At 34.3% G+C, this 25,422-nt stretch overlaps 1 protein-coding gene and 1 non-coding gene across 6 annotated transcripts in view; both read left to right on the forward strand.

The window, feature by feature from the left end:
• LOC143238770 (achaete-scute homolog 1-like) overlaps positions 1-25,422 on the forward strand; it is a 33,717-nt gene that overhangs the window by 1,611 nt on the left and 6,684 nt on the right. For 2 of the 5 annotated variants that reach the window (XM_076479293.1, XM_076479296.1), the window contains exons 2-3: positions 97-4,562; positions 12,366-12,478. In XM_076479293.1, coding sequence (XP_076335408.1) covers positions 122-715 — 594 coding nt within the window. In that variant the 5' untranslated portion in view covers positions 97-121 and the 3' untranslated portion in view covers positions 716-4,562; positions 12,366-12,478. Of the gene's footprint in view, positions 1-96; positions 4,563-12,365; positions 12,479-22,271; positions 22,488-22,588; positions 22,655-25,422 lie in introns of those variants that run through there. The other 3 variants (XM_076479295.1, XM_076479297.1, XM_076479298.1) reach the window with 3 other exon arrangements.
• TRNAN-GUU (transfer RNA asparagine (anticodon GUU)) lies at positions 20,291-20,365 on the forward strand. The gene has a single exon. It is a non-coding gene; the product is annotated as a tRNA-Asn (tRNA).

A 25,422-nucleotide genomic window follows, 5' to 3' on the forward strand; every position in this document is an offset into this window, starting at 1 on the left:
TTTTTTTCACCCGACAATTAAGGTTCTTTCCCTACTTATTATTCTCTTCTTCGATTATTTAACGTTTGACTCTGTATTTCATCTTGTTGTTTCTAGTCTTAAAAGAGCAAGATACCTTAACATGGCGTCTTCAGGCAACGGCAACTCACCTTGTCCTGAATACACTTTGTTGACACCTATGAGCTTTCATTCAGACATGCTGTCTGCCCTGGAAGACACAAACGACATCAGTATCGAGGACTTGCGTCAATTTACCATGTTTGATTTGATGTCATCTTCTAACAACGACACCCCACCGCCGTTAATTCGATGTGAAGCTAATATCGACAGTGGAAATGTTCAGGATGTGCAACGCGAACAACATCAACTGAAGCCTATTAATTCTAATGTGCCTAAAAAGTGTGATCCTTTCTCTCCATCCTGTAAAATACCCCTTCCTAGTTCATATTCAGCTTACGACTATTGGTTAGAACCGTCTTTCATAAGGCGACGAAACGAGCGCGAGCGACAAAGAGTCCGAAATGTCAATGACGGATTCGAACGTCTCAGAAACCATCTACCTTTGCCTGACAAAGAACGTGATCGCAGATTAAGTAAGGTCGAAATTTTACGGATGGCAATTAATTACATTCGATATATGGAAGACATGTTGACAGAAACAGGAGAAAACCAAGTGCCAGTGATGGTAGACTCTCTGCAGAACAATGCATATTAGAGGTGAAATTGTAAAGTCTGATTTTTCTTTGCTCAAATTTTATAAACGAATCATGTATAAGAATGTTCACAAACGCGGAGAAATTAGGGATAACTGTAACCCCTCCTTTACTTCAGAACTTGTTAATTAAGTAAAGTTATGAAAATAAAAGTGTAACTATAAAAGTGTCGCACGCGCGTATCGGCAAGGCAGGAAAATATAGAAATTAACTTGGAAAGTTATGGAAACAGTCTGGAAATAATATTATTACTCTATGTTATATTAGTTTGATAGCTAATAATTTCCTATATTTTATTGTTTTTATGCCTATAATATTACGTACATAGCTCAAGAGACGTTATGTGTTTCTTTTAAGCTTTGCATGGCATCGTACATGAAAAAAACTAGCAGATGTTGTTTGTTATCAAGCACAAAGCTACATAAAGGACTATCTGAGCTCTCCCCACCACTGGTATCGAAACCCGGTTTATAGCAGTATAAGACCGCAGACATGCCCTGTGCCCCCGGGGGCAAAATAACGACGACCACATCATTTCAAGTGAGTGTAAATGCTGTGGGTTTTCGGTTACAATTGGCCCGGCATGGCCAGGTGGGTTAAGACGTTCGACTCGTAATCTGAGAGTCGCGGGTTCGAATCCCGGTCGCACCAAACATGCTCGCCATTTTAGCCGTGGGGGCGTTATAAAGTGACGGTCAATCCCCCTATTCGCTGGTAAAAAAGTAGCCCAAGAGCTGGCGGTGGGTGGTGATGACTAGTTGCTTTACCTCTAGTCGTACACTGCTAAATTATGGACCATCCCCCTGGCGATGGATGTTTGAATGTTTGTAAGCTAACAAAGTATGATTTACTGTCAGTAATTATTACCGACCTTAGAAGTTACCTTTGAAACTCTTAAACTCGGCAAACTACTGGATGCCAGTAAGCCTAAAAATCAAGTTGACTGCAGGCGTATCCCCCTCCCGCACACACATGCAGATATTACTCTTTATCCACTGATATACTAAATCAAAGGTGTAAAAAACACTTTATAAGACGCTACTTTTTATATGCAGTATCATACTTTAATCATCACGGCTAAGAACTGAGAGCTTGCTTTTTTACACGGCCCTAATTTGGGGCTGATATGGCAAAGTTTGTGAAGAATATGAAAAACAAACAAACATACAGTTAACGTGTTTTTTTAACATTAATTACTAAAAATTGAAACTTTAGTATTTGATCTTTATTTTTACACTTTAGGTTGTAATATGTAATTACTGAAACTGTTTGTGACATAATTATACATGAATGTTGTTATGACCATTAAAATTAATTCGTGATTTAGCAGGAACACTTTGCAAACACGATACACCTTTTAACGTCTAGTTATGAAATCAGTTGTTTAGGTATCTTTTATCTATGTATTAATGTGTTCAATATCGTGCTATTTCAGATGTGTTATTGAAAATGTTATATATATATGTGTGTGTGTATAGGAAAACTGCCTTTTTTATCTAACGGCGTCATGATGGCGCTGCAGACATTCATTGATACTGAACCGGCAACGTAATATGAGTCAGTCTCTTACACGTGCTTTTAAAAAGAGCACATAACAACTAATGAAATACAAATTCACTGCCACTGTTTGGTTGCAGAAAATCTTTTCATGCGACTAAGTGTATGTAAACGTTACAATAGGTTATCAAAATACTGTTGCACTTCGTTATTCTAATATAAATGTCACAATGCAACAAAGAATTTACACCTTTCACACATTCAACTTAAGGCCGAATATATTGTTAACATACAGTTCTAAAAACTGAGACTGAATTGAAATAAATCGTTCATGTAAGGCAGTTACATGAGTCAGGTACGTGACTCTGTTACCGAAAACAAACATATCTTACAAACAAGAATGTCATATTTAAAACATGAACTTACTGCAATTTCTTTGCCAACTTTATCACTATATCTTTGTCTCACACATCAATTAACGGTAACCAAAATACATTAACTGAAAGTAAATAGCACCTGTTTTTTCAATGCAGGTTAAAGGGGTGTATCCAACATGTCGAATGTGTGTTTATACTTTCCCTGTCTTATTCCCATCTTATGATTACATTTCGTCTTTTTTGCTACGTTATTTACCAGGTATTATGTTTGTTTCCTTTGTGTAAGTTATTTATCAGGTATTATGCTTGTTTCCTTTGTGTAAGTTATTTATCAGGTATTATGCTTGTTTCCTTTGTGTAAGTTATTTACCAGGTATAATGCTTGTTTCCTTTGTGTAAGTTATTTATCAGGTATGATGCTTGTTTCCTTTGTGTAAGTTATTTATCAGGTATTATGTTTGTTTCCTTTGTGTAAGTTATTTACCAGGTATTATGTTTGTTTCCTTTGTGTAAATTATTTATCAGGTATTATGCTTGTTTCCTTTGTATAAGTTATTTATCAGGTATTATGCTTGTTTCCTTTGTATAAGTTATTTATCAGGTATTATGCTTGTTTCCTTTGTGTAAGTTATTTACCAGGTATTATGCTTGTTTTCTCTTGTTACGTTGTTTATCAGGTATGATAGTGCTAAGTTATTTATCAGGTATGATACTTGCTTTCTCTGTCCTAAGTTATTTATCTAGTATAATACTTGTTTCCTCTACGCTACGTTATTTATCAGGTGTGATATTTGTTTCCTCTGTGTTACGTTTTTTATCAGGTATTATATTTGTTTCCTCTGTGTTACGTTTTTTATCAGGTATTATATTTGTTTCCTCTGTGTTACGTTTTTTATCAGGTTTTATATTTGTTTCCTCTGTGTTAAGTTATTTATCAGGTTTTATATTTGTTTCCTCTGTGTTAAGTTATTTATCAGGTATGATATTTGTTTTATTATTAAGAAGAAAGCTTATATATTTTAAGCTTATATATCTCCAAATTTAATACTGAGCTAGTGAGAGACTCGGATTTAATGAATTACTTGGTATAATGGGGCAGAAAAGTAATTTCAATTGGAAAACGAGGTAAAAAATAAAACAGTCCACATGACAAATAATCAATAATTGTTTTAACGTTATCTTCTACATCTATACATCTTGAAAGTATGTCTTGAAAGGACTGATACGAATTCAATTATTTCATTATTATACAAGTTTGAACATTATCCATATTTTAAAATGACAATGAAAGGTAAAAACTGGTATAAACAGAGATGCCAACTATTTCAAATGACTGAGCGTAATGATTGTAGACAGAACCCTTTCACAATTTTAGTCCTTTTAGATTTTCCAGAAACAAGACAATCTGGTGAACGAGGCCTCTTTTTTGTCCATCTTGTGAACGATCGCATTGGTGTTTTTATGCCGCTTAGAAAACGAGAAATACCCATCTACGCGAGCGCTGATTGGCTGACAAACACTGATGACGTAACTATGGATTCCCCCGCGTACCCAGTATGGAAAAGCACCGCACTCAAACTATTGGTAGACGTCGGAAATACAAATATTTTTTATTATTTCAAGCTCAAACATGATTATCGCAAGTAGCCATTTGGACTATGTCTTTTATTTATCATCAAAATTTATTTGTATCTCACTAGAAATTTTCTTTTCACCCCTTTCAAGCCCTGGGGGAACAATTTATCACTTTATTGTGTAGGCCTATATGATATATAATAATTTGGTAGTTGCAACAAGTCGTAATATTTGTCTGTATGAGCGAATAGTCGTAATGTATACACCAAACTCGTAATGATTACGCTCAAAATATAATGGTTGGCATCTCTGTATAAGGGTGTGTGTGGAATTATCAGTACTGTCGATAACGAAATTATAATTTGTTATCAAGATTCAAGATTGCCAGGTCCGAGGAAAAGTAAGAATTCTGTGCATATTTATAAAATCTAGAATGTTAGTAATCTGGTTATGTCTACATGAATTATGGTACTTTAACAATCAAATATTTATGCATTAAATTCAAGTCTTTTTTTTTAATAATTTGAGGGAAGAACATTGGTACGTATGAAGCTTCAATTAACAGTTATTATTATTTTGAAAAGTGATTCGTAGATGTTAGTAAACCCATTGAGTTCTTATCAAAGATTAAGACATTTTAAAGATACACGAAATCTTGGAGTACGAGTTGATCTAGTCACGTGCATTGCGTAAGTTTAGTTTAGTAAGTTTGTTTTTCTAGTCCAATCTGGTTTGATGAGGCTTATATTATTATTTTCTACCTACTTTTTGTTTTCTTGTTTGGAAGTTGTTTCTGTAGTCAACGGTAATACATAGAATTTAATAAGTAAGGATATCGAAGAAACATGAAAATAGAACTATCGAAAATTATTATACCTAAGAAATTCTTTTTATATAAAATGTTCTTTTAAACGTAAGATGTAACCTAAACCACAGGAAAAATAAAATATTATCACGTGTTTTATATATACAATATATATATATATATATATATGCGTCTGTGCATGTTTTTTTCGAAATAATTGCAACATTAAAATAATTTTTCTTATAATAGGGTGCATAGATACTTGGAATATTAAGCAGATTAAAATAAAACTTCAGACATTTGCATTTTTGAAATTGCATGTATATGTATAAAACGTGGACGCAAAAGAATAATTTTCTCTAGTTAATTTGTTTTATTTAATGCAATTTAACAGAGTGACATAAAGGCACGAAAAGGAGAAAAAGGAACGGTTGGCAAAATTTTGCAAATGCTCAACAGCTTACGATCGTTTATCACAAGTTAAAACCAACATGTATATCAATAAACTTAGGCTTGGCATGGCCAAGCGCGTAAGGCGTGCGACTCGTAATCCGAGGGTCGCGGGTTCGCGCCAGCGTCGCGCTAAACATGCTCGCCCTCCCAGCCGTGCGGGTGTATAAGTGACGGTCGCGCCAGCGTCGCGCTAAACATGCTCGCCCTCCCAGCCGTGCGCGTGTATAAGTGACGGTCAATCCCACTATTCGTTGGTAAAAGAGTAGCCCAAGAGTTGGCGGTGGGTGGTGATGACTAGCTGCCTTCCCTCTAGTCTTACACTACTAAATTAGGGATGGCTAGCACAGATAGCCCTCGAGTAGCTTTGTGCGAAATTCCAAACAAACAATCAATAAACTTTCTTTGATTTTTTTTTTCAAGCTTTCGTCTTCCTTGTTGGGCCCTTCAACTGGGAAAATGTGTTACATAAAAAAAGTGCATTGTTTTAAGAACGTAGGCCCGGCATGGCCAAGCGCGTAAGGCGTGCGACTCATAATCCGAGGGTCGCGGGTTCGCGTCCGCGTCGCGCTAAACATGCTCGCCCTCCCAGCCGTGGGGGCGTTATAATGTTACGGTCAATCCCACTATTCGTTGGTAAAAGAGTAGCCCAAGAGTTGGCGGTGGGTGGTGATGACTAGCTGCCTTCCCTCTAGTCTTACACTGCTAAATTAGGGACGGCAAGCACAGATAGCCCTCGAGTAGCTTTGTGCGAAATTCCAAAAAACAAACAAACAAATGATTTAAGAACGTCAGATGAATCGAGTCCAAAAGACAATCTAGCAACAGTGACATCTACAATAATGATCAGAAACTAAATAAAGCCTAACAGAATTAATATACCTTAAATTACTAAAAACATTCCGTATTATTTTGATGGTTTCTTAAAGCTGGTCTGTTGTGTCGTGTTAGGATGGTTTCCTTTATTCTTAATAATGGCTCATTATCTGTGTTTGTAATTATCTTGAAAATGTTTCAGACACCATCACATATTGAATAACATCTGTCTTGGGACTACTGTGTTTTTTACAGTTCCTCTATCTTCTTATTGAGGAACTGACATAAGCGCTCACACACGTTCGGTAATGGAGTTCACAGCCTACACAACATCGTTTGAGAAAGCCAAATGTTATCTTGGATTGAGAAATATCTTTAAAGTTGGGTTGAAGGCTTCAATATACGTTTTAGTTCGATTTGTAAATAAACTCTTTTTGACATTTATTTTTTATTTAACTCAAAAATACCAGTAATCGATATACTTATGAACACTGTCAGTTTGGGAATATCAACATTTATCGGAGCAGGAATGTAAAGTTATTTTACAATTTTCTCAATATTAGAATCGACAAAATTTTAGAAAATAATTAATTATCAAAAGTATTGATAATAATGTAAGCACAGAACACCAGACTAGAGGAGATCTTATTTATAATGCTGTCATTATAGCAGTACAAGTAGTGTATGTTGGGTTATGATACATTCCAAAGTTATATGCTTCATGTTTATTACACACGAGGGCGCTCGTAAAATTAAAATATAATACTGTTGGCAATAACGAAGATTGTTGTTGTTATTTTGAATTAAGCACAAAGCTACACAATGGGCTAGCTGGGCTCTACCCACCACGGGTATCGAAACCCGGATTTTAGCGTGTAAGGTCCGCTAAATCCGCTGATCCACTGGGGGCCGATAACAAAGAAAACAATACTGTTGGTAATAACAAATAAAATATAATATCTTTGTCACTTCCAAGAAAAATATAATACTGTTGCCATTAACAGGAAAAGCATGATACTGTTGGCATTAACGTATAAAATATAATACTGTTGCCATTAACAGGAAAAATATGATATTGTTGGCATTAACATATAAAATATAATACTGTTGGCAATAACAACTAAAATATAATACTGTTGGAAATAATAAATAAAATATAATACTGTTGTCATTTGCAAGTATAATATAGTAGTTTAGACAGATTGAAATAATCATGAAATTTGATCTTCTCTGGTGTCAAAATCCGTGGTTGGCGAACCACCGTCCATTGTGTAGCTTTGTGCTTAACTTCAAACAAACCTACTCTTCACTCAGTCACCGTTAACCTACAACTAGAAACATTATTAATAACACTCTCAGCTATATTTAATTTTGTTTCTCCACTTTGAGGCTCGGCAAGACCAGGTAGTTAAGGTTCGAATCCTCGTTATACCAAACATGTTCGCTCTTTCAGCCGTGAGGGCATTATAATGTGACGTTCAATCCCACTATTCGTTGGTAAAAGAGTAGCCTAAGGGTTGGCTGTGGGTGGTGATGACTAGCTACCATTCCTCTAGTCCAGGAGTAGGCAACTTATTTTTCATAGTGGCCATAATTGTCTAATGAAAACAACTTTGGCCACACTATTGAAAGAAAAAAGTTAGTTTAATCAAAATATTTGCATTTCAACGAACCTTCAATATAAAAATTGATGGGGGTTTTCATCAACAAGTTTCGTGAAATTTAGCTTAATATCAATGCTCAATGAGCAGCTTAGTTCTGGCTCTAAATTTATGTCAGTAAGCCGAGATCTGTATCTAGACTTGAAAAAATCTATGGTGGAAAATGTTGACTCACGCACCCATGTGAATCCAAACAGGGAAAATAATTTTAAAATTGGTATTTTTAAATTTGGAAGACTCTCATTTATCTGAATAGTGAGCCATATCTCTCTGATAGAGTGTGTCTGTTTTTTTTCTTATAGCAAAGCTACATCGGGCTATTTGCTAAGCTCACCGAGAGGAATCGAACCGCTGATTTTAGCATTTAAATCCGTAGACGTACCGCTGTATTGGCGGGGGGGGATCCCTCTGATACAACATTTTTGTTTACCATTAATGTGTACTACATTTTGCAGGGTAAGCATCTCACCTTCAAATCCATACTTATCCAAAGACAAAAAAGATGTAATTTTCTTACTGAAATTTCCTAGGTCAAACTGAAATGGATCATGCAAAAATTCAAATATCAATTTCAAATTTTTAAATTCTGAGGAACGTTATTCAAATTTTTGAAATAGATTTTTGATTCAGTTTACACAAAGATCATCTTTAGCATCAGAGAAATCATAGTCCTTATTATTTTCTATAAAACTATTCAACTTTGCAAAATGTTTCAAATTATTCTTTTGTATCTGTTCCACAAGGAGGTTTAGCTTTAATTGAAATTCATGAATAGACTGTGATTACTCGCTTATTATTTTACCTCTTCCCTGAAGCTTCGTATTCAAATTATTCAAGTGAGCCATCATGTCACACAGAAAGTACAAATCACACTGCCATGACAAAGTTTCAATTTCAGGGAAATTTTCAATCTTACCTTTTTCAACAAGATGCTCTTTTGTTTGAGAAAATAAGGAAGTAAATCGTTCTAAGACTTTTCCTCTACTTAACCATTTTATATTTGCAAAATCATAAGATCATCAAAAGTATAGTCACTGCTTTTCTTCAAAGACTCATCAAACTTTCGATGGATGAGAGAGCTTCCACTTCTAATATAATTCACAATTTTTGTATTAATGTCCATCAAATAGTTGGACATTAGTTGTCCATCAAGTAGTGTATGTTGGGTTATGATATATTCCAAAGTTATATGCTTCATGTTTATTACACACGAGGGCGCTCGTAAAATAAAAATATAATACTGTTGGCAATAACGAAGATTGTTGTTGTTATTTTGAATTAAGCACAAAGCTACACAATGGGCTAGCTGGGCCATTGTGAAAGTGATGACTTTCATTATTTTCACAATGATGAAAATAAAGTTCATCACTTTTAGACGTCTAAGTTTTCCTGATGCAAAATGCAATAGAAAGATGGCAGCGTGGACTTCACATTATTTCCAATTAAAATGCTGCTTCAAAAGAGAAACAAATCATAATTTTGCCCTAGTCATGGCGGGAGCACCGACTGTTGTGACAGAAATCAGTTTTTAAAATCTAGATTGAATTTTTTGACATTTCAAGAAATTTTTCAAAGATGTTTTTCCACTTGTTCGATCTCGTAAACCATAAAGGCCAAGTGTTTCTTCTCTCACTTGAAGATCTGTGGTTACATATTGAACCCAAAATAATAACTCTGCAGTGTCACTAACATCTGTTGACTCATCTAGTGCTAAAGAAAAATACAAACAGTCTTTTAGTTGGTCAAGCAACTGCTTTTCTATGTCTTTCGCTAACTCTAACATTCTGCGGACAATTGTTCTTCGATTTAATTGCAAATTATTTACCTTTTGAAGAATATTATCTTTTATTTTTGAATCATAATTCTCCACCAGAGTTTCAATGACCACAATCAATATTTCTTTTACTGGTTCAGCATTAGAAAACGATTTCCTTTTTTGAGCTATAATCCAAGCTATTTTATAGCTAACTAAAGTAATTAGTTCTATCGATGATAAACATCTTTTTAGGCCTACCTTTTGTTTATGAAGTTGTGCTTTCAGACGGCTAATTTCATTCATACGATTTTTGCTCTCAACTGGAAATTTTACATGAGATTCGTTGTGAAAATTGTTAAAATGTTGCTTAAGGTTGTATACTTTATTATTTCTAAAAACTTTGTCACACAAAAGACACATCGGTTTATTATTTGCTTCAATCACTGTAAATTTCAACTCCCAACTTTCATTAAATTCTTGTTTCATGTTTTTCCAGTCACGCGCCACCCTCTTTTCAACAGTAATGCCAGAATCAATTATATCGTCTTTATTTTCAGAGTGTTCACCATCATCTGGATTGTTTCGTTTTCGAATTATCCACTTATCCATATTATGGGATTAAAAACAAAATATATTTAAACACTCAAAAGTTGCACAATAAAAATATGTTTGCAAGTGCATGCAAAAAAACGCACACTCGATAACAAACATCTAAACCACACTGACGTTACAAAATGTGCGGAGTCTGTGGCAGTGATGAAGCGCGCGACATTAGCGATGACGTGAGGCAATGCAGTTGCTGATTACCAAATTTGCGGGCCCGGCCTCGCCAGGTGGTTAAGACACTCGACTTGTAATCTGAGGGTCGCGGATTCGAATCCCCATGACAACAAACATGCTCGTTCTCACAGCCGTGGGGGCGTTATAATGTTACGGTCAATCCCACTATTCGTAGGCAAAAGAGTAGCCCAAAGTTGGCAGTGGGTGGTTATGACCAGCTGTCTTCCCTCTAGTTTTACACTGATAAATTAGGGACGCGCATACAGGCCAGCGCATACAGTCCTTGAGTAGCTTTGCACGAAATTCAAAACAAAGAAACAAACCAAATTTGCGATAAAAAAAATAAATGAAGGAAAAAGCTGATCCCTGAACTCGAGTTGGCCACAATTGTGCTATCCACCGGCCACATGTAGCCAGTTGTCATGGAGTTGCCTACCACTGCTCTTGTCTTCCACTGCTAAATTAGGGACGACTAGAGCAGATAGCCTTCTTGTAGCCTCGCGCGAAATTCCAAAACAAGCAAACATTTCTCCACTTTGTTGCGTTTGTCATTCTTAAAGTGGTTAAGTCTGTATTTCTTTACTTCGTTATTATAGACGCACTTAGTAAAACATATCAAATGTACAAAAATCCACAAAACTGACAATCACTCGTAAATTCTCGTAGACGTAAAAGTTGTATTTATTTTAGAATTTAGTTTTAAGAAACTTGAATTTGTAACACCCAAAATAATGGTTAGAAAATTAATAATTGTCGAGAAAACACAAAATCTATAAGAAACAATTTTTATTCGAAACACATTTCGTAATCGTGTAATAAAATATTGCGTCAATTAATCCTATAGAAATTAAATCACTAATCTGATTATTTAGCCCTACACCTATAAAATAATTATGATACAACATTAATAAGAAATCCATTATTTAAATTAATGTCAGAAGAACGGTCACATTTGTCCTTGTGGTAGTGAATTTATTACTTCTATTATTTTCTTCACCATGGTCAGGTGGTTAGAGCGCTTGACTCGTAATCTGAGGGTCACGAGTTCGAATTCCCGTCACACCCAAATGCTCCCTCATTCAGCCCCTTGGGCGTTATAATGTGACGGACAATACCACTTCTCGTTGGTAAAAGAGTAGCCCAAGAGTTGATGGTGGGTGGTGATGACTAGTGGTCTCCCATCTATTCTTACACTGCCAATTAGGGACGGCGAGAGAAGATAGTACTCGCGTAGCTTCGCGCGAAATTAAAAAAACAAACCAAACTTGTCTTAACATGAAACTCTTGGTGTGCTACATTACGCCTCCCAGTAGCACAGCTGTACGTCTGTGAATTCAAACCGTTAGAAAACCGGGTTTCGATATCCGTAGTGAGCAGAGCACAGATAGCCCACTGTGTAGCTTTGTGCTTAATTCCAAACAATCAACTACTGCATTACATTTATTGAAAATTATATTATGTTCATTTTCTTACGATATATGATTAATATATGCACAACACAGTTTTTTTAAACGTTTCGTTTGTGTGTTTTCTCTAGGCAGAATCGCGACGTGTACGCTAATTTTACTGTACTAGAAGTTTGACGTTTGTTAGTATCTTACTTAAGTTAGAAATGTGAGTTGTATGTAAAACTTCGTAATGATTTTTCGTAATTTTTGTTTTGTTATTTTTTCATCCGAGACTAGCTGTGGTGTAGTGAAGAGTTTTGCAGGGGGGAAGGGTCATTTGCCCCGGACGCAGGGTTCAGAGGTCGTCATCTTAACAACCAGTGTACCCAGAATTTAGATGTTACCATAAGACTAAAGCTAAATAAAATGTTTTTGTAACGCTTGACATCAAATACTATTATACCATCAGAAATACCATGCCTAAAGAATTCCCTTGCTTTTTCATCATGAGACTGATGAAAATACACTGACATCTCATTATTGACAGGAAATTCAGCAATTTTGTGAACACCTGGGTTGAGAGTTGTGAGGGAGCGAGCCAAATTATGTTTCTCCCGAACGTCAGGCGCCGCCCTCAAAACGCCACTGGACACCAGAAAGGTAAGGTAAAATAGCTTTGTCGTGTTTGATGCTGATTGGTGGCTTGTAGTTTGTTTTTTATTTGTTGGATCGTACTGGGGTAGTCACTTTGTGTGGCTCTAGCAAGAGAACCGACAGCTGCTAGAAATATAATAAAATAATGTCCGTAGAGAACCTTCGTGAGATTTCTTAATTTTCTCCAGTGAAACGAGTCTAAAATCAGATTTAAAACAGAAGCTTTCACAATTCCTGATGAACAAACGTCTGACCACGATGAATTGTAAACCAAATCTCCGTCATTATGTTTTTATGTAAAGAAATTGTAATAGAAATGAAACAGAATGGTTAGATCGATTTACAACTTAATATGACTAATAACCTTAAGAATAGAATCAATAAAAATTGTAATACATATATTCAGTGTACATAGAAAGTAAAAACTTATTTTATTATTATAAACATTCGTATTTATTGTCTGTTGTTTTATAACAATAGAGCTAAAAGATGCTGCTGCCTTGAAACAAACTTTCGTTTTTGGGTCCCATACATTGAATAATATAGTCCTGTCAAGCGCCACGCATTTAACGTGATGTATGTCAGTTATTTTTCGTTAATGAATAACAATTCTAAATGATTTCTTTTCTTCGACACTATTATATTAAATTTACTTATTTCCGTAAGCCTAAGGCCACGTGCACGTATCGGCCATATTTACCGGTCAATTATCAGTGCTCTTCCATTCACAGCCTAGGTTTTAGATGTTGAAATTTCAACATGTCTGACTTGTGGAGTGAAGACGACACTTAGTCGTCACCTGCTGAAAAAGTTAAAAATTAATGGGGCATTGCACTTGAAGTACAAGATCATTCGCCTTTAATTTTTCAAACATGTTCGGGGGTTTCTGAAACACCCCTGTCAACACAAAATCTCACTTTCCAATATCAATTACTTGAGAGCTCTGACGATACTATAACACTATTGAATACTCCCCCCATTGGAATCGAAGTAGGTTTACGGACTAACAACGATAAAATCCGGGACTCGAATCCCGGCGGAGAACACAACAGATTGCCCAGTGTGGGTTTGTTCATAATCAAACATACAAATTACTGAACACGATGCTGCTGAGTAAAGCACTGTACTGGTATCTGTAACCTGAATGGCATGTTATACATATATTGATTAAATAAATGGCCAGATCAGAAACCTCTAGAATGCAAGCACTGCTGATCCCTAGTTTAGAACTACTCAATCTCTAAGGAGGCAGCTAGTCATAAGCACCTGCCGCCACGAAAACGTTGTCCAGCTTTGAAACAATTAACGTGGTTGGCTGTCATCCTTTTAACTCACCCACAGATGAAACTGATAACCCTATTCAGGGCATCACGTCTCGAACCCCGGACACATCACTAACCAATCCTCAACTCTTCCTTTCCGCAACTTAGCATGCAAACCAAGCTTGACCCAGTAGTTTTTTAAATTATTGTTTCTATTAAACTGAGTAAAAATATTAAATCTTTAACAACTTCTACTCTTTTGTTATGAGTTACTGAATTAAACGATGTATAAAACAAAATATTAACTTTACAAATCTCTCTCTCTTGATTAATAAATAAGCAAATATTATTTAGATGAATAGACAGACAGACAAATTATTGCTGGTTTTTTTGTCAGTATACGCCACTCAGACACATGCAAGCATGGTGAAAAATCCGATACATGATACCAGACTATATACGAATACCTGTCTCCTAGGAGTATACACGATACCAGCCTATATACGAATATCTGTCTCATACGAGTATACACGATACTAGATTATATACGAATATCTGTGTCCTGCGAAGATACACGATATCAGACTATATAGGAATACCTGTCTTCTACGAGAATACATGATACCAGACTATATACGAATATCTGTCTTCCACGAGTATTCCAGATACCGGACTACATACGAATACCTCTCTCCTACGTGTATACACGATACGAAACTATATACGAATACCTGTCTGCTTGGAGTATACAAGATACCAGACTATATACGAATACTTGTCTCCTACGAGTATACATGATATCAGGCTATATAAGAATACCCGTAACCTACGTTTTACAGATTAAAAGGAGTAAATTTGTGAAAAGAAACTGTTCAGTACACAGCATTTCAAACAAAGTACAAGTTCTTCCTATCACTTATATTAACAAATTGTCTCGTGCATATTGATTAGTTACTGTATATCAGGCACGAAACTGACCAGGAGCGAATGTGTTTGGTACCATATAATATTACACGCGTAATAAATATTCGTATTGTGTCCTGTATGCTCGTTCTAGTGTAACTAATACAATAACGTAAAGATACAGTGAGACCGTACAATGTGAATACACGACAGCGTATCTAGATTTTCAGACATTGCATTAGCTTTTAAAGTAACAAATTTCTATAATGGATTTGGAAGCGTTTCAGATACAGACTACACTACGACATTTACCAACAAATACATTGAAGAATGGTGTTTCAAACTACACAAAGAATATGAAGTTTGCAGATAAAACTTCTCAATAAATAATTTGTCATCATGATAGCAGAAAACCTTAGAATCCTCGCACTTTAAAAGCGTATTTATTCACAAGTGAGCGAAAGTTTATTCAAAAAAACGTTGTACGTTTCTTTCATACGAGCACAATATACTATTTCTTATTAATACTTCCCCAAATACACTTTTGTTGTTTTGTTTTATACTTATATTAATTACAGATTGATATTTTTTTACTGGCACCTATTTTGTGTATACTACTTAAAACGCTGTTATTATGTTTTTAATATTTTGTCCGTTCAGTAATGCCAGGTTAGCACTCGGAATGGGTCCATTCAAATTCAAATGTATGAAGAGTTTAATAAATGTTTTGAACTATGCTGCATTTGAAAGGTATCTGTCTATTTTTGAGTCACACTGCATTATCCATGTCCTCCGGTAAGTCGACGTTAGGTTCCCTAAATTGCAACGCTAGAACCCACGGTTCGATTCTCGCGATGAACACAACATAGATAGCTAACTCATTCTATGGTTTTGCAGAGCTTTTCCAGAGCACTGCCTTTATAGATATAGACGTGGCTCACAACTGCTTTTTTGTACTGTTTTATTTGTCGTTAAGCGCAAAGCTACAAAATCTATCATACGTGTTGTGCTCACCACGGATATCGAAACCCGGATTTTAACGTTGTAAGTCCGCAGACATACCGCTGTGCCACCGGGGGGCATTTTTAAAGGACTTCTAGCTGTGTAGTTATGAAAACTTGACAACTGAGACTGCCCCACCATCAGATCTAATTTTCCACAGTTGTTTATTTTTGCTGATTCATAATGAGCTAATTCCATCATATATAAATATAGTAAAAATTAAACAGAACACAGGGGGTGCACACAATTTGTTTTTCATTTGACGCCATGCCCAGAGAAGGTTAATTCAACTCTGTCAGACATAATTTTTTGCACCTTAGTTTTAAACTTTGATATCCGTAGTGTCGATTAGGTATACAATATAATGTTCACATAGATTTATGACTTTTTTTCATACCGTTTAACTCTTCAAAACCCGATTGAAAAAATAAATAAATGGAGAGATTAACTGCGAATATGCTTATTTCTTAAACGCTTAATATTTGCATCGTGATCCTTGGAAAAGACCATTTGTTTCCCAAATTTGATTAATATTTACGTCAGGAATACTGCAAAGCTTTACTACGCGGTTTTTAATCCAGCAACTTAGGTTAGCCTATACGCATAGTAACTCAATGAATGGCAGAGCCAGGCGTGACTTTGTGGCTAGCGTTACAAGCTTTGAATAAGAAAGTCCAACGGTCTAGGCATTCATTCCCTCTATTTAAGGATACTGCTGGCTGAATATCTTTCCTGTGGTAAATAATTCAAAAGGATTTAGTCTGATACTTATGTATATATACGAATGTGTCTATCTGTTTGTCTGTGGTTTCTGACGTTACAAGTACTTGTGAGGAATGGGTGATGTAATTTCAATTACGTTGAGTAAGGGAATTATGGCCAATACTTTCCCCGATAGGAACGTGTTTGAATAAATAGGAAATCGAATGAATGGTTAATATTTCAATTTTGGCTATGTAAAGAAGACGACGAACGACCATGACGTTTAACCAGCGAGTAACACGGATATTTTGTTCTTATCGCCAAAAATAAGAAACTATACAACCCAAGAGCTATCGAAAGGCAGACCTTTCTTTGTGGGGATTAAACTGCTGTTTGTCCATGTTCAGGAAATTTGTCTGGCAAATAATACACACGTACGCCGTCCCGCCATCCACAAAAAAGCCTAATAAATAAATGAAGCGTGAGGTATAAGTACGTTTGATAATATAATAAAACAACCTAGAAACTCTGATTACTAAATGACAAAACCATACACCGAACATTCTTTGTATATACATACTTGTACAATTTTACTTATAAAACAACGTAATAAGGAAAAAGAAAAGCTCGAAATAGAAATAATGAAATTGCAAATTAAGAAAGAGGAAAAAGAGATAGAGACTAGAAACAGAGAGAATAAGAGAACAACGTAAGACTGTAAAACTCACTTAGTTGAAGGAAGAACCCTAGAATGACAATGGAGTCAGGGGCAGCCAATCAACACTGTCCAGCTTTGATAAATATAATAATGACATTGAGGATTTCTTGGAGGAGTATAGAATATTTGCCCAAAGTCAGAACTGGGAAGACTGTCTCAGCCCAATTCTCATAGAAAAAGACCTATAACAAAATGCAGGCATGAAGTCAGAAGGTGTCATGGGCAATGCCAAGTTAAAAGTGGCTTTACTGAAATGATACAAACTTACTGAAGAAAGCTTTTGTTTGTTTATTTTTCCCGAAAGTTTAGAGGAATCAAACCCGATACTGGAGAAACTGTATTTCGACTTGTAGCCCGTCTACAAAGATTCTTCCCAAGATAAACTGACATGGTCAGGTGTGACAATAGTTTTGATAGACTGACTTATCTATTGTTGTAAAAGCAATCCATGATTACGTAGCATTATTCTTACAGGAGAGAGCACGACATTACGTATACAGGATGGTCAAGCTGGCAGAACAGTATACGGAAGTTCATGGTTTGTTAGTTTTTTTTTTTAATTTCGCGCAAAGCTACAATAGAGCTATATGCGCTAGCCATTCCTAATTTTGCAGTGTTAGACTGAAAGGAAGGTGGCTGGTCATCAACACTCACCGCCATCTATTGAGCTACTTTTTTTTACCAACGAATAGTGTGACTGACCGTCCATTATAACGCTTCCACGGCTGAAAGGACGAGCATGTTTGGTGTAGCGGTGATTCGAACCCGCGACTCTCAGATTACAAGTTGAGTACTTAAATCACCTAGCCATAATGGGCCCCGAAATCCATAGAGGAAATATAACTGGTAAATCCAAGAATAACCATTTAAATACGAAACCAGTGACGGGCATAGTGTAAGTATCCCTGCTTCTAACTCCGGAGACTGGGATTCAACTTCCTGCCACAGAACCAAACTGTCAAAAACTTGCTTGTTAATAGTGTATATAATAAAGTAAGTCGTAATGTATGTGCGTGCATGTGTTCGTCTAAGAACTTTTCTAAAGTAGGTGTCTTGACTTGTTAGCGATAAATTCGCCGACAAATGAACAGCACGCATTACATTTGTTTTGAAATGGTATATTCAAAAGAAGTTGAATGTGGTAAATGTGGTAAGAACAAAGGTTCTTTACCAATATGTATACAATAGTTGTATCTTAAATACTATACCATTCTTTTCTTCTTGTCAAAATTCCTCTTAGGCCAATTCAATTGGTTTAGAATGTTGCTCACACCCTGAATTAATTTTCTCGTAAATACTGTAAGTGTATAACTCACTTATAGTTTTTCTTATCTCTCACTCTCTTTTTCTTTCTATCACAATAGTATTAGTGTATAATTTACTTATACTGCCTCGTGAATTACCGCACTTGTGTTCTGAGCTTTCGATTCTTGTCAGCTTTTTTGTACTTAGACCTACCTCCAATAAACATCTGCCTTTTGCATACAGACCTATTTCCAAATAACAATTTGCTTTTTAGTCAGAGTTCACACAGGCAGGCTCAATTTTCTTTTAGAATACCCTTAGAAAATCAAATTATTCTCCTAAAATGTCATAAAACTGTTAACATAGCAACAATTAGGTTCTTCACTCCTACCAAAGTTAAATTTGCGTTTTCCAACTTCTCTCTGACAGACACTCTCTTCCACACTGTTTTACTTTTGGCTCTCTGGTCTCTCGTCTGGTTGCCACTATTTACATTTCCCACTTAGGAATTCTAGAAATTTCCACAAACTCAACATAAATAATTTACAAACATAATTTACAACAACCGTCTGTTTTTAACTCTCTTATTATTAAGAACAACAACAACAAAATCACGCTAAATAATCACAAAATATTAACTCACATAATAAATGTATTAGTACTTTCTATACTAAACAGTCTTTTATATTTTCAAAAGAAATACTTACAATACGTTTTTCAGTGTGTTTAAAAACTGTTCCTAATTCACAAAATAAATCTCTGTGTACAATCTATACCAATATTTATAGTTTCTTTGTCTGTCTTTCGTAGTATAGAATCTCCAATAGGGCTTTACCTTAACAAAATCTCTTGTTTTCATCTTAATTTATGTTCGACTTCTTCTCAGGCCTTGTCCCAAAGTTTCTGTGGTGAAAGGTTTTTTTTTCTGTACTTTCTTTAAATGTTATCACCTAGTATGCTTCCTATTATTAATTGATATATTGATATCTTGATACACATGAAATCAAGGTATCCTACACAATATGGAGTATTATTCATCTTAATATTTATTTCAGGGAACTTTCTCACACAGATGTTCCTTGTTTGTCATCTGAACATTAAATACTAGACTAGTTCGCACTACACCCAGTGTCTCACAAAATCTTTACATTATTTTCCCTGACGCTAACTAGTATGTTATTTGTTATCACCTCATAACATACTTCAGCCACCTCTTAGTACTGTTGATCCATTTGCTATCTTAAGCTGACCAAATTCAATTGTGAAATATTAACTCACAAAATAAATTAATTAATACTAACTACACTAAACAGTCGTTTTGTATGTCACAGAGTTAATGCAGCTATTGTAGCTAGGTGAAATATAATGACTGGATTATTCGAATTACAGATTTAATCGATTCTAGGTCTTAATTATTGTTATTTCCTAACGGACTTCATCAAAGGCTATAGACAGTCACTGATTCCCATATTCAGATAGGTCTATCAAAGGACAGTGATCATATAGTGTTTAAAAGCAGCACTAACATAAAATATTATTTAAATTTATTAATTGGACATTCAACGTTTCGCTGTACACTTACAATTTCTTCTGGAGAGTACCATTAAAACACAAGTCAAAACTTTGTAGAAAGCTTCAGTTGGGTTACATAATAATTTCTAATCCAATTTGGTGTTACAAGGTCATTCATAACTTGTATTAAATTGTCATGTAATTACTCCAGATATTAATTATTTTAACTTATTGAGCACAGAATCTTTCCCGCTTTAGCTGCGTTATATAATGGAAACTTGGGCTTTTACTGTGTTAGACTCCTTTTAGAATGCTTACCTACAGCTATACTGAGGTGTTAGAAGATCACAGATGGTGAATCTTTCCTCCAACATTTATCAGAAACTATTGTTTAGAATTATGATGCAAAATATATATCCTATTTAAATTACATAAGGTATATTATAAATAAATTATGTTCCCTCAAACTTGCATCGCCTTCGTGGCGCAATCGGCTAGCGCGTTCGGCTGTTAACCGAAAGGTTGGTGGTTCGAGCCCACCCGGGGCGTTTAAATTTTTCACTTTCGACCGTTTATAGGAATATGTTTTTTCAAATTTACAGTTAACGAAGTCTTTACTACACAAAAAATTATATTGCTAATACCTTTCTTAAAATTAGCAAGTACACCTACAGTGTTGCCTTGTTTCACATTAAGAATAATATATACATATATATGTGTGTATGTGTCTATTATTTTAGGAATATTTTCAATCCAGGATTTTCTTTCTCCAACAAAATTTGGGTCAGTGTTTCAACGATTTGTATAATATATATCTTTCTATATTTCCCTGTTATGCTAATCAATATTTTATAAACACAACTTCAAACACTCGTCTGCTTTTAACTCTCTTATTATGGAAAACTCAATAATCATGAAATACTATCTCACAAAATAAATTAATTAATACTACCTACATTAAATAGTCTTTAATATCTAACAAATATTTATCGTAGGCCCCACGCTAGTATAGCGGTATGTCTCCGGATTTACAACGCTAAAATCAGGGGGTCGATTCCCCTCGGTGGGCTGAGCAGATAGCCCTTTGTGGCTTTGTTATAAGAAAAACACACAAAACACATCTATCGCAGACAGGCGAAATATAATGAATGGATCATTCGAGTTACACACTTAAGATCTGAATTATTGTTTTGTACTAATGGATTTTTATCATGGTCTAAAGAGGAAATCCCCGATTCCCTACTTTCAGAGAGGCCTATCAACAGACGCTGATCATACAATGTTTAAACACTAACATAACATTGTTTTAATTTATTAAATTGAATATTCAACGTTTCGCTTTACACTTACTTCTTTAGAAACGTACCACTAAAACATATCGTAATTGACAGTAGAAAAGTTCAGTTGGTTTATATGATAAATCCTAGTTCCATTTATGTTATGAAGTGGCTTGTTACTTGTATTAAAATGTTATTTATTCATTCCAGTATTTCTTTTATTTACTTTATTGAACATAGGATCTCTTCTGTTTTAATAGATGGAAGAGCTTTGTTAAGATGCACTGTTTGGCTTTATAATATAAACTTTACATCTTATATAGTGTTACATTAAAATTATGTTAATTTATACTATTTATAATTAATAACTAAAGTTTATAAAATGTCGTTATATTTACCTCTAGATTGCAAGTGGTTAACGCATTCTACTGTTCACTGAAAGGTTAATGATTTAAATCTATCTACAGGCGATTGTTTTTTATTCTCGATTACTCATGATAGATGACTTTTAAAAATTATGTTTAATAACATCTTTTACTAGACAAAAATATAAAACATTATATCTCTGAATACTTCATATTATAATATTCTTTTTAAACTTGCCAATATACCCAAAGTGATCACTTTTGTGAGTTTCATAGTATATTGGTATCTATTATTTTGAGACGTTTTTTAAATCCATGTTCTTCTGCTCCAACAAACACTTCTGTTGATGCTTCAAGAATGTACATATAATATATATCTTTTTGTAATTCTCTATTATAATAACGAAGTGTTTATGCGAGTCAGTTATCATTAATACAGTACGAAATTCATGCTGTATTGTTACCGATAGGATGCATAATTCTACCATTGATTTAAGGCATGCTCTTGTTTTACTAACATCATGACAGTACACATTGTAACTGTAAGCATTCACTATGTGACATCATTTTAGTATCTACTGACTCATAGATAACACGCTACTTTATAATGATACGATAGTGAAAACTTATTATTAATCCATGTAAGCGATGAAAAACGTAACAAAAGTACAATTTACTTTGCCAAAAAGTATGTCTGAAACACGCTGTTTCTCATCTTACACCATGAAATGAGTACATCATATTAAATAATTTTTGAGCCTCATCCCCACAATCGATGCCGCTGCGCCCAGTTATGCACACACATATATATTCAAGCATCAGTATATTTGGCGCGCTGCATCTTGACAGTTACTCTGTGGTGTAACACCAGGTCCACCACACAACACTCTTCACTACGAGCTTTCAGAAATTTGTCTAGTATATGAGGCAATGATTTCCCACTGCTCGTTTCAACAGTCCTGTCACACGGAAATCCATATAAGTTTCATATACTGACTTGACCATTACGATGTAGTTTGGAATAAAGAGGTAAGGTATGTTACATTAAAATCATTATGAATAATGAAATCATCAAATCACATGACAACTGCAGTTCCTATAAATTAGTGAAACATCGTGTACAAGAACTATATTTTGATATTATTTGGTGTTCATAAATAATGTGACGCTATAAAAAATGGAACCCTTTGAGTAAGGTAAGTAACCATTTCCAGTACAAAATATTCATATACTCAAATCATAATGATAAGTCCAGATTTGATTTTAGAATTTCAAAGAATGTTATTTTTTGTATTTAATTACTTTGGAAAACAAGTAAATATTGATCAAATACGAGAATTAGGGTCACTAAAAACAAACAGATCTGCTACATGTTGTACCCTAACTACAATAAGGAAAGTATGGTGTTTTGCAACAGGTGAGACTTAAGGAACACAAAGGTCAGTGACAAAAACCATTTATGTGCACCTAAAACAGTATGCAATATAATCGGAAAGGATCTTTGGTGGAAATGAGGTCAAAAGGATATGGGTTCACCAATATAAGATATCCTATCACACTTCCTCAAGCAGCTGGTGAATAAAATGCAAATTCATGCAATTCCACATTAAGACATGACACTCAAGTTATCAGATGCAACAGCTATGGATTTCTGTGTGATCAAAATGTTGAAATTATAATGGTAAACTCTCATTGTAGTGCACCAGATAGATTATAGGAAGCATGCAGAGTGTAATGATTTGCTTTTGCTATGACAGAATAACAGCAGAGTCATTGTAAAGAGGTATGATAATCAGTTAAAGCATGACAGGTTATGCTGACATGCATAGTAACAATGACCCTCTATAGCAGCAGTAACACACGTACATGAATTGAGTCACTCTCACAGATTTACATCGTTCTTGGTAATGTTGCCTACTGTTGTTTGGAAGATATGAAAGGCTTTTACCACAGCTTAAATATGATTTGAATATAGGTATCTTTCCAGATGGTTCTAGTGCCAAATACTGATTCCTATTCATTTGTTTTTCAATTTAAATAAGTTCAACGGATATCTTAGTCTTAGAAATTCTAAATCCATGATCTGAACACAATGTTTGAATTCTTTGTGTCAGAAAAGGGTATTACACACACTTCACAAAAGTGATCTGTTTTTGGTGGCATCATTTTTACTGATGTAGATCCTAAGAAATGCAAAACAATGACAAAATGGTTTTCTTATACAGGGTGTTTGGAAAGTCACTGTGCACTTATATATTTATTAACAGACATGTTTCAATATAGAATACTGAGGTAAATATGAATGACAATTATAAACAATGTTGAAAGTGACCCCCGTTGACATCAATACAGGCTTGGATCCTTCTTATTTTGTTTCTAAACACTGCTATCAGTTGCTGGCTTGAAATAGACTGAATGAATGCTGTTATCGCTGCTTTCAAAACTGCACAGTGACTTTCTGAACATTCTGTATGTGATATGCTACTAACACTTTATTTTGATTATGATTATGATGTGATTTACTGATTTGCACACACAATTTGTTTGTAAATGTATTGTATTCAACCCTCTGTTTAGAATACTAAATATATACTTTAATAAAAGTATACAGAAAATATTTATTCCTTACCATACCTACGTGTTTGGTGTGCTTGGCTAGAATTTTACTTCATAAATATATTTTATCTCATTATGTGAACTTATACCATGACTTTATATTAAGTTTAATTTATCTAGCTTTGATGAAAATGTTCAAGTAACATACAAGGTTAACAATATCATACAGATGGTTTTATAATGAAATTAAAAACATTTAAAATTAAAAAATTGTAAATTACATAAAAAAATATTCAATAAACACTAGTGCCTTTAACAGTTGGGCGTAAGTTGGCAATAATTTGTTGTTAAATGGAAAGCTGCATAATGAACTAATATGTGCTTTACCCACCCTTTTTTAGCATTATAAGGCTTCAGATTTACTGTTGAACAGTCAGGGTATATTTGATAACTTAAGTTATGACATATATGTGATGCTTTTTCTTTTTTCTTCTTCTGAATGGCTATATTAAAAAACATTTTGAATAAATGGATATTTAGAAACTTCTAAGATGATTGGAAAAAGCAATTTTTGTAAGTAAACTATGTTTCATTATTAACTGTATGAACGAGTCACTAAAATGAAGATGCAGTCATCATATAACATAAAACAATTTTGTTTAAATTTTGGTAACTGTATTAATTCTTAATTAATTTGTGTTTCCACAAAATCTAACTTGAGCAAATTTTAAAAATACTTCTCATCTGAAGAAAATCTTATAAATGAAATTGAAAACTGTGATAAAATATCTATAATGTGGAATTATCGAAAATGTGTAATTCATTGAAAACTGTGATAATACATCTATAATGTGGAATTATCGAAAATGTGTAATTCATTAAAAACTGTGATAATACATCTATAATGTGGAATTATTGAAAATGTGTAATTCATTGAAAACTGTGATAATACATCAATAATGTGGAATTATCGAAAATGTGTAATTCATTGAAAATTGTGATGATACATCTATAATGTGGAATTATCGAAAATGTGTAGTTCATTGAAAACTGTGATAATACATCTATAATGTGGAATTATTGAAAATGTGTAGTTCATTGAAAATTGTGATAATACATCTATAATGTGTAATTCATTGAAAACTGTGATAATACATCTATAATGAATTATCGAAAATTTGTAATTCATTGAAAACTGTGATAATACATCTATAATGTAGAATTATCGAAAATGTGTAATTCATTGAAAACTGTGATAATACATCTATAATGTGGAATTATCGAAAATGTGTAATTCATTGAAAACTGTGATAATACATCTATAATGTGGAATTATCGAAAATGTGTAATTCATTGAAAACTGTGATAATACATCTATAATGTGGAATTATCGAAAATGTGTAATTCA

The sequence above is a fragment of the Tachypleus tridentatus genome, chromosome 13 (genome assembly GCF_004210375.1).
Source record: "Tachypleus tridentatus isolate NWPU-2018 chromosome 13, ASM421037v1, whole genome shotgun sequence".
NCBI classification, from domain to species: domain Eukaryota; kingdom Metazoa; phylum Arthropoda; class Merostomata; order Xiphosura; family Limulidae; genus Tachypleus; species Tachypleus tridentatus.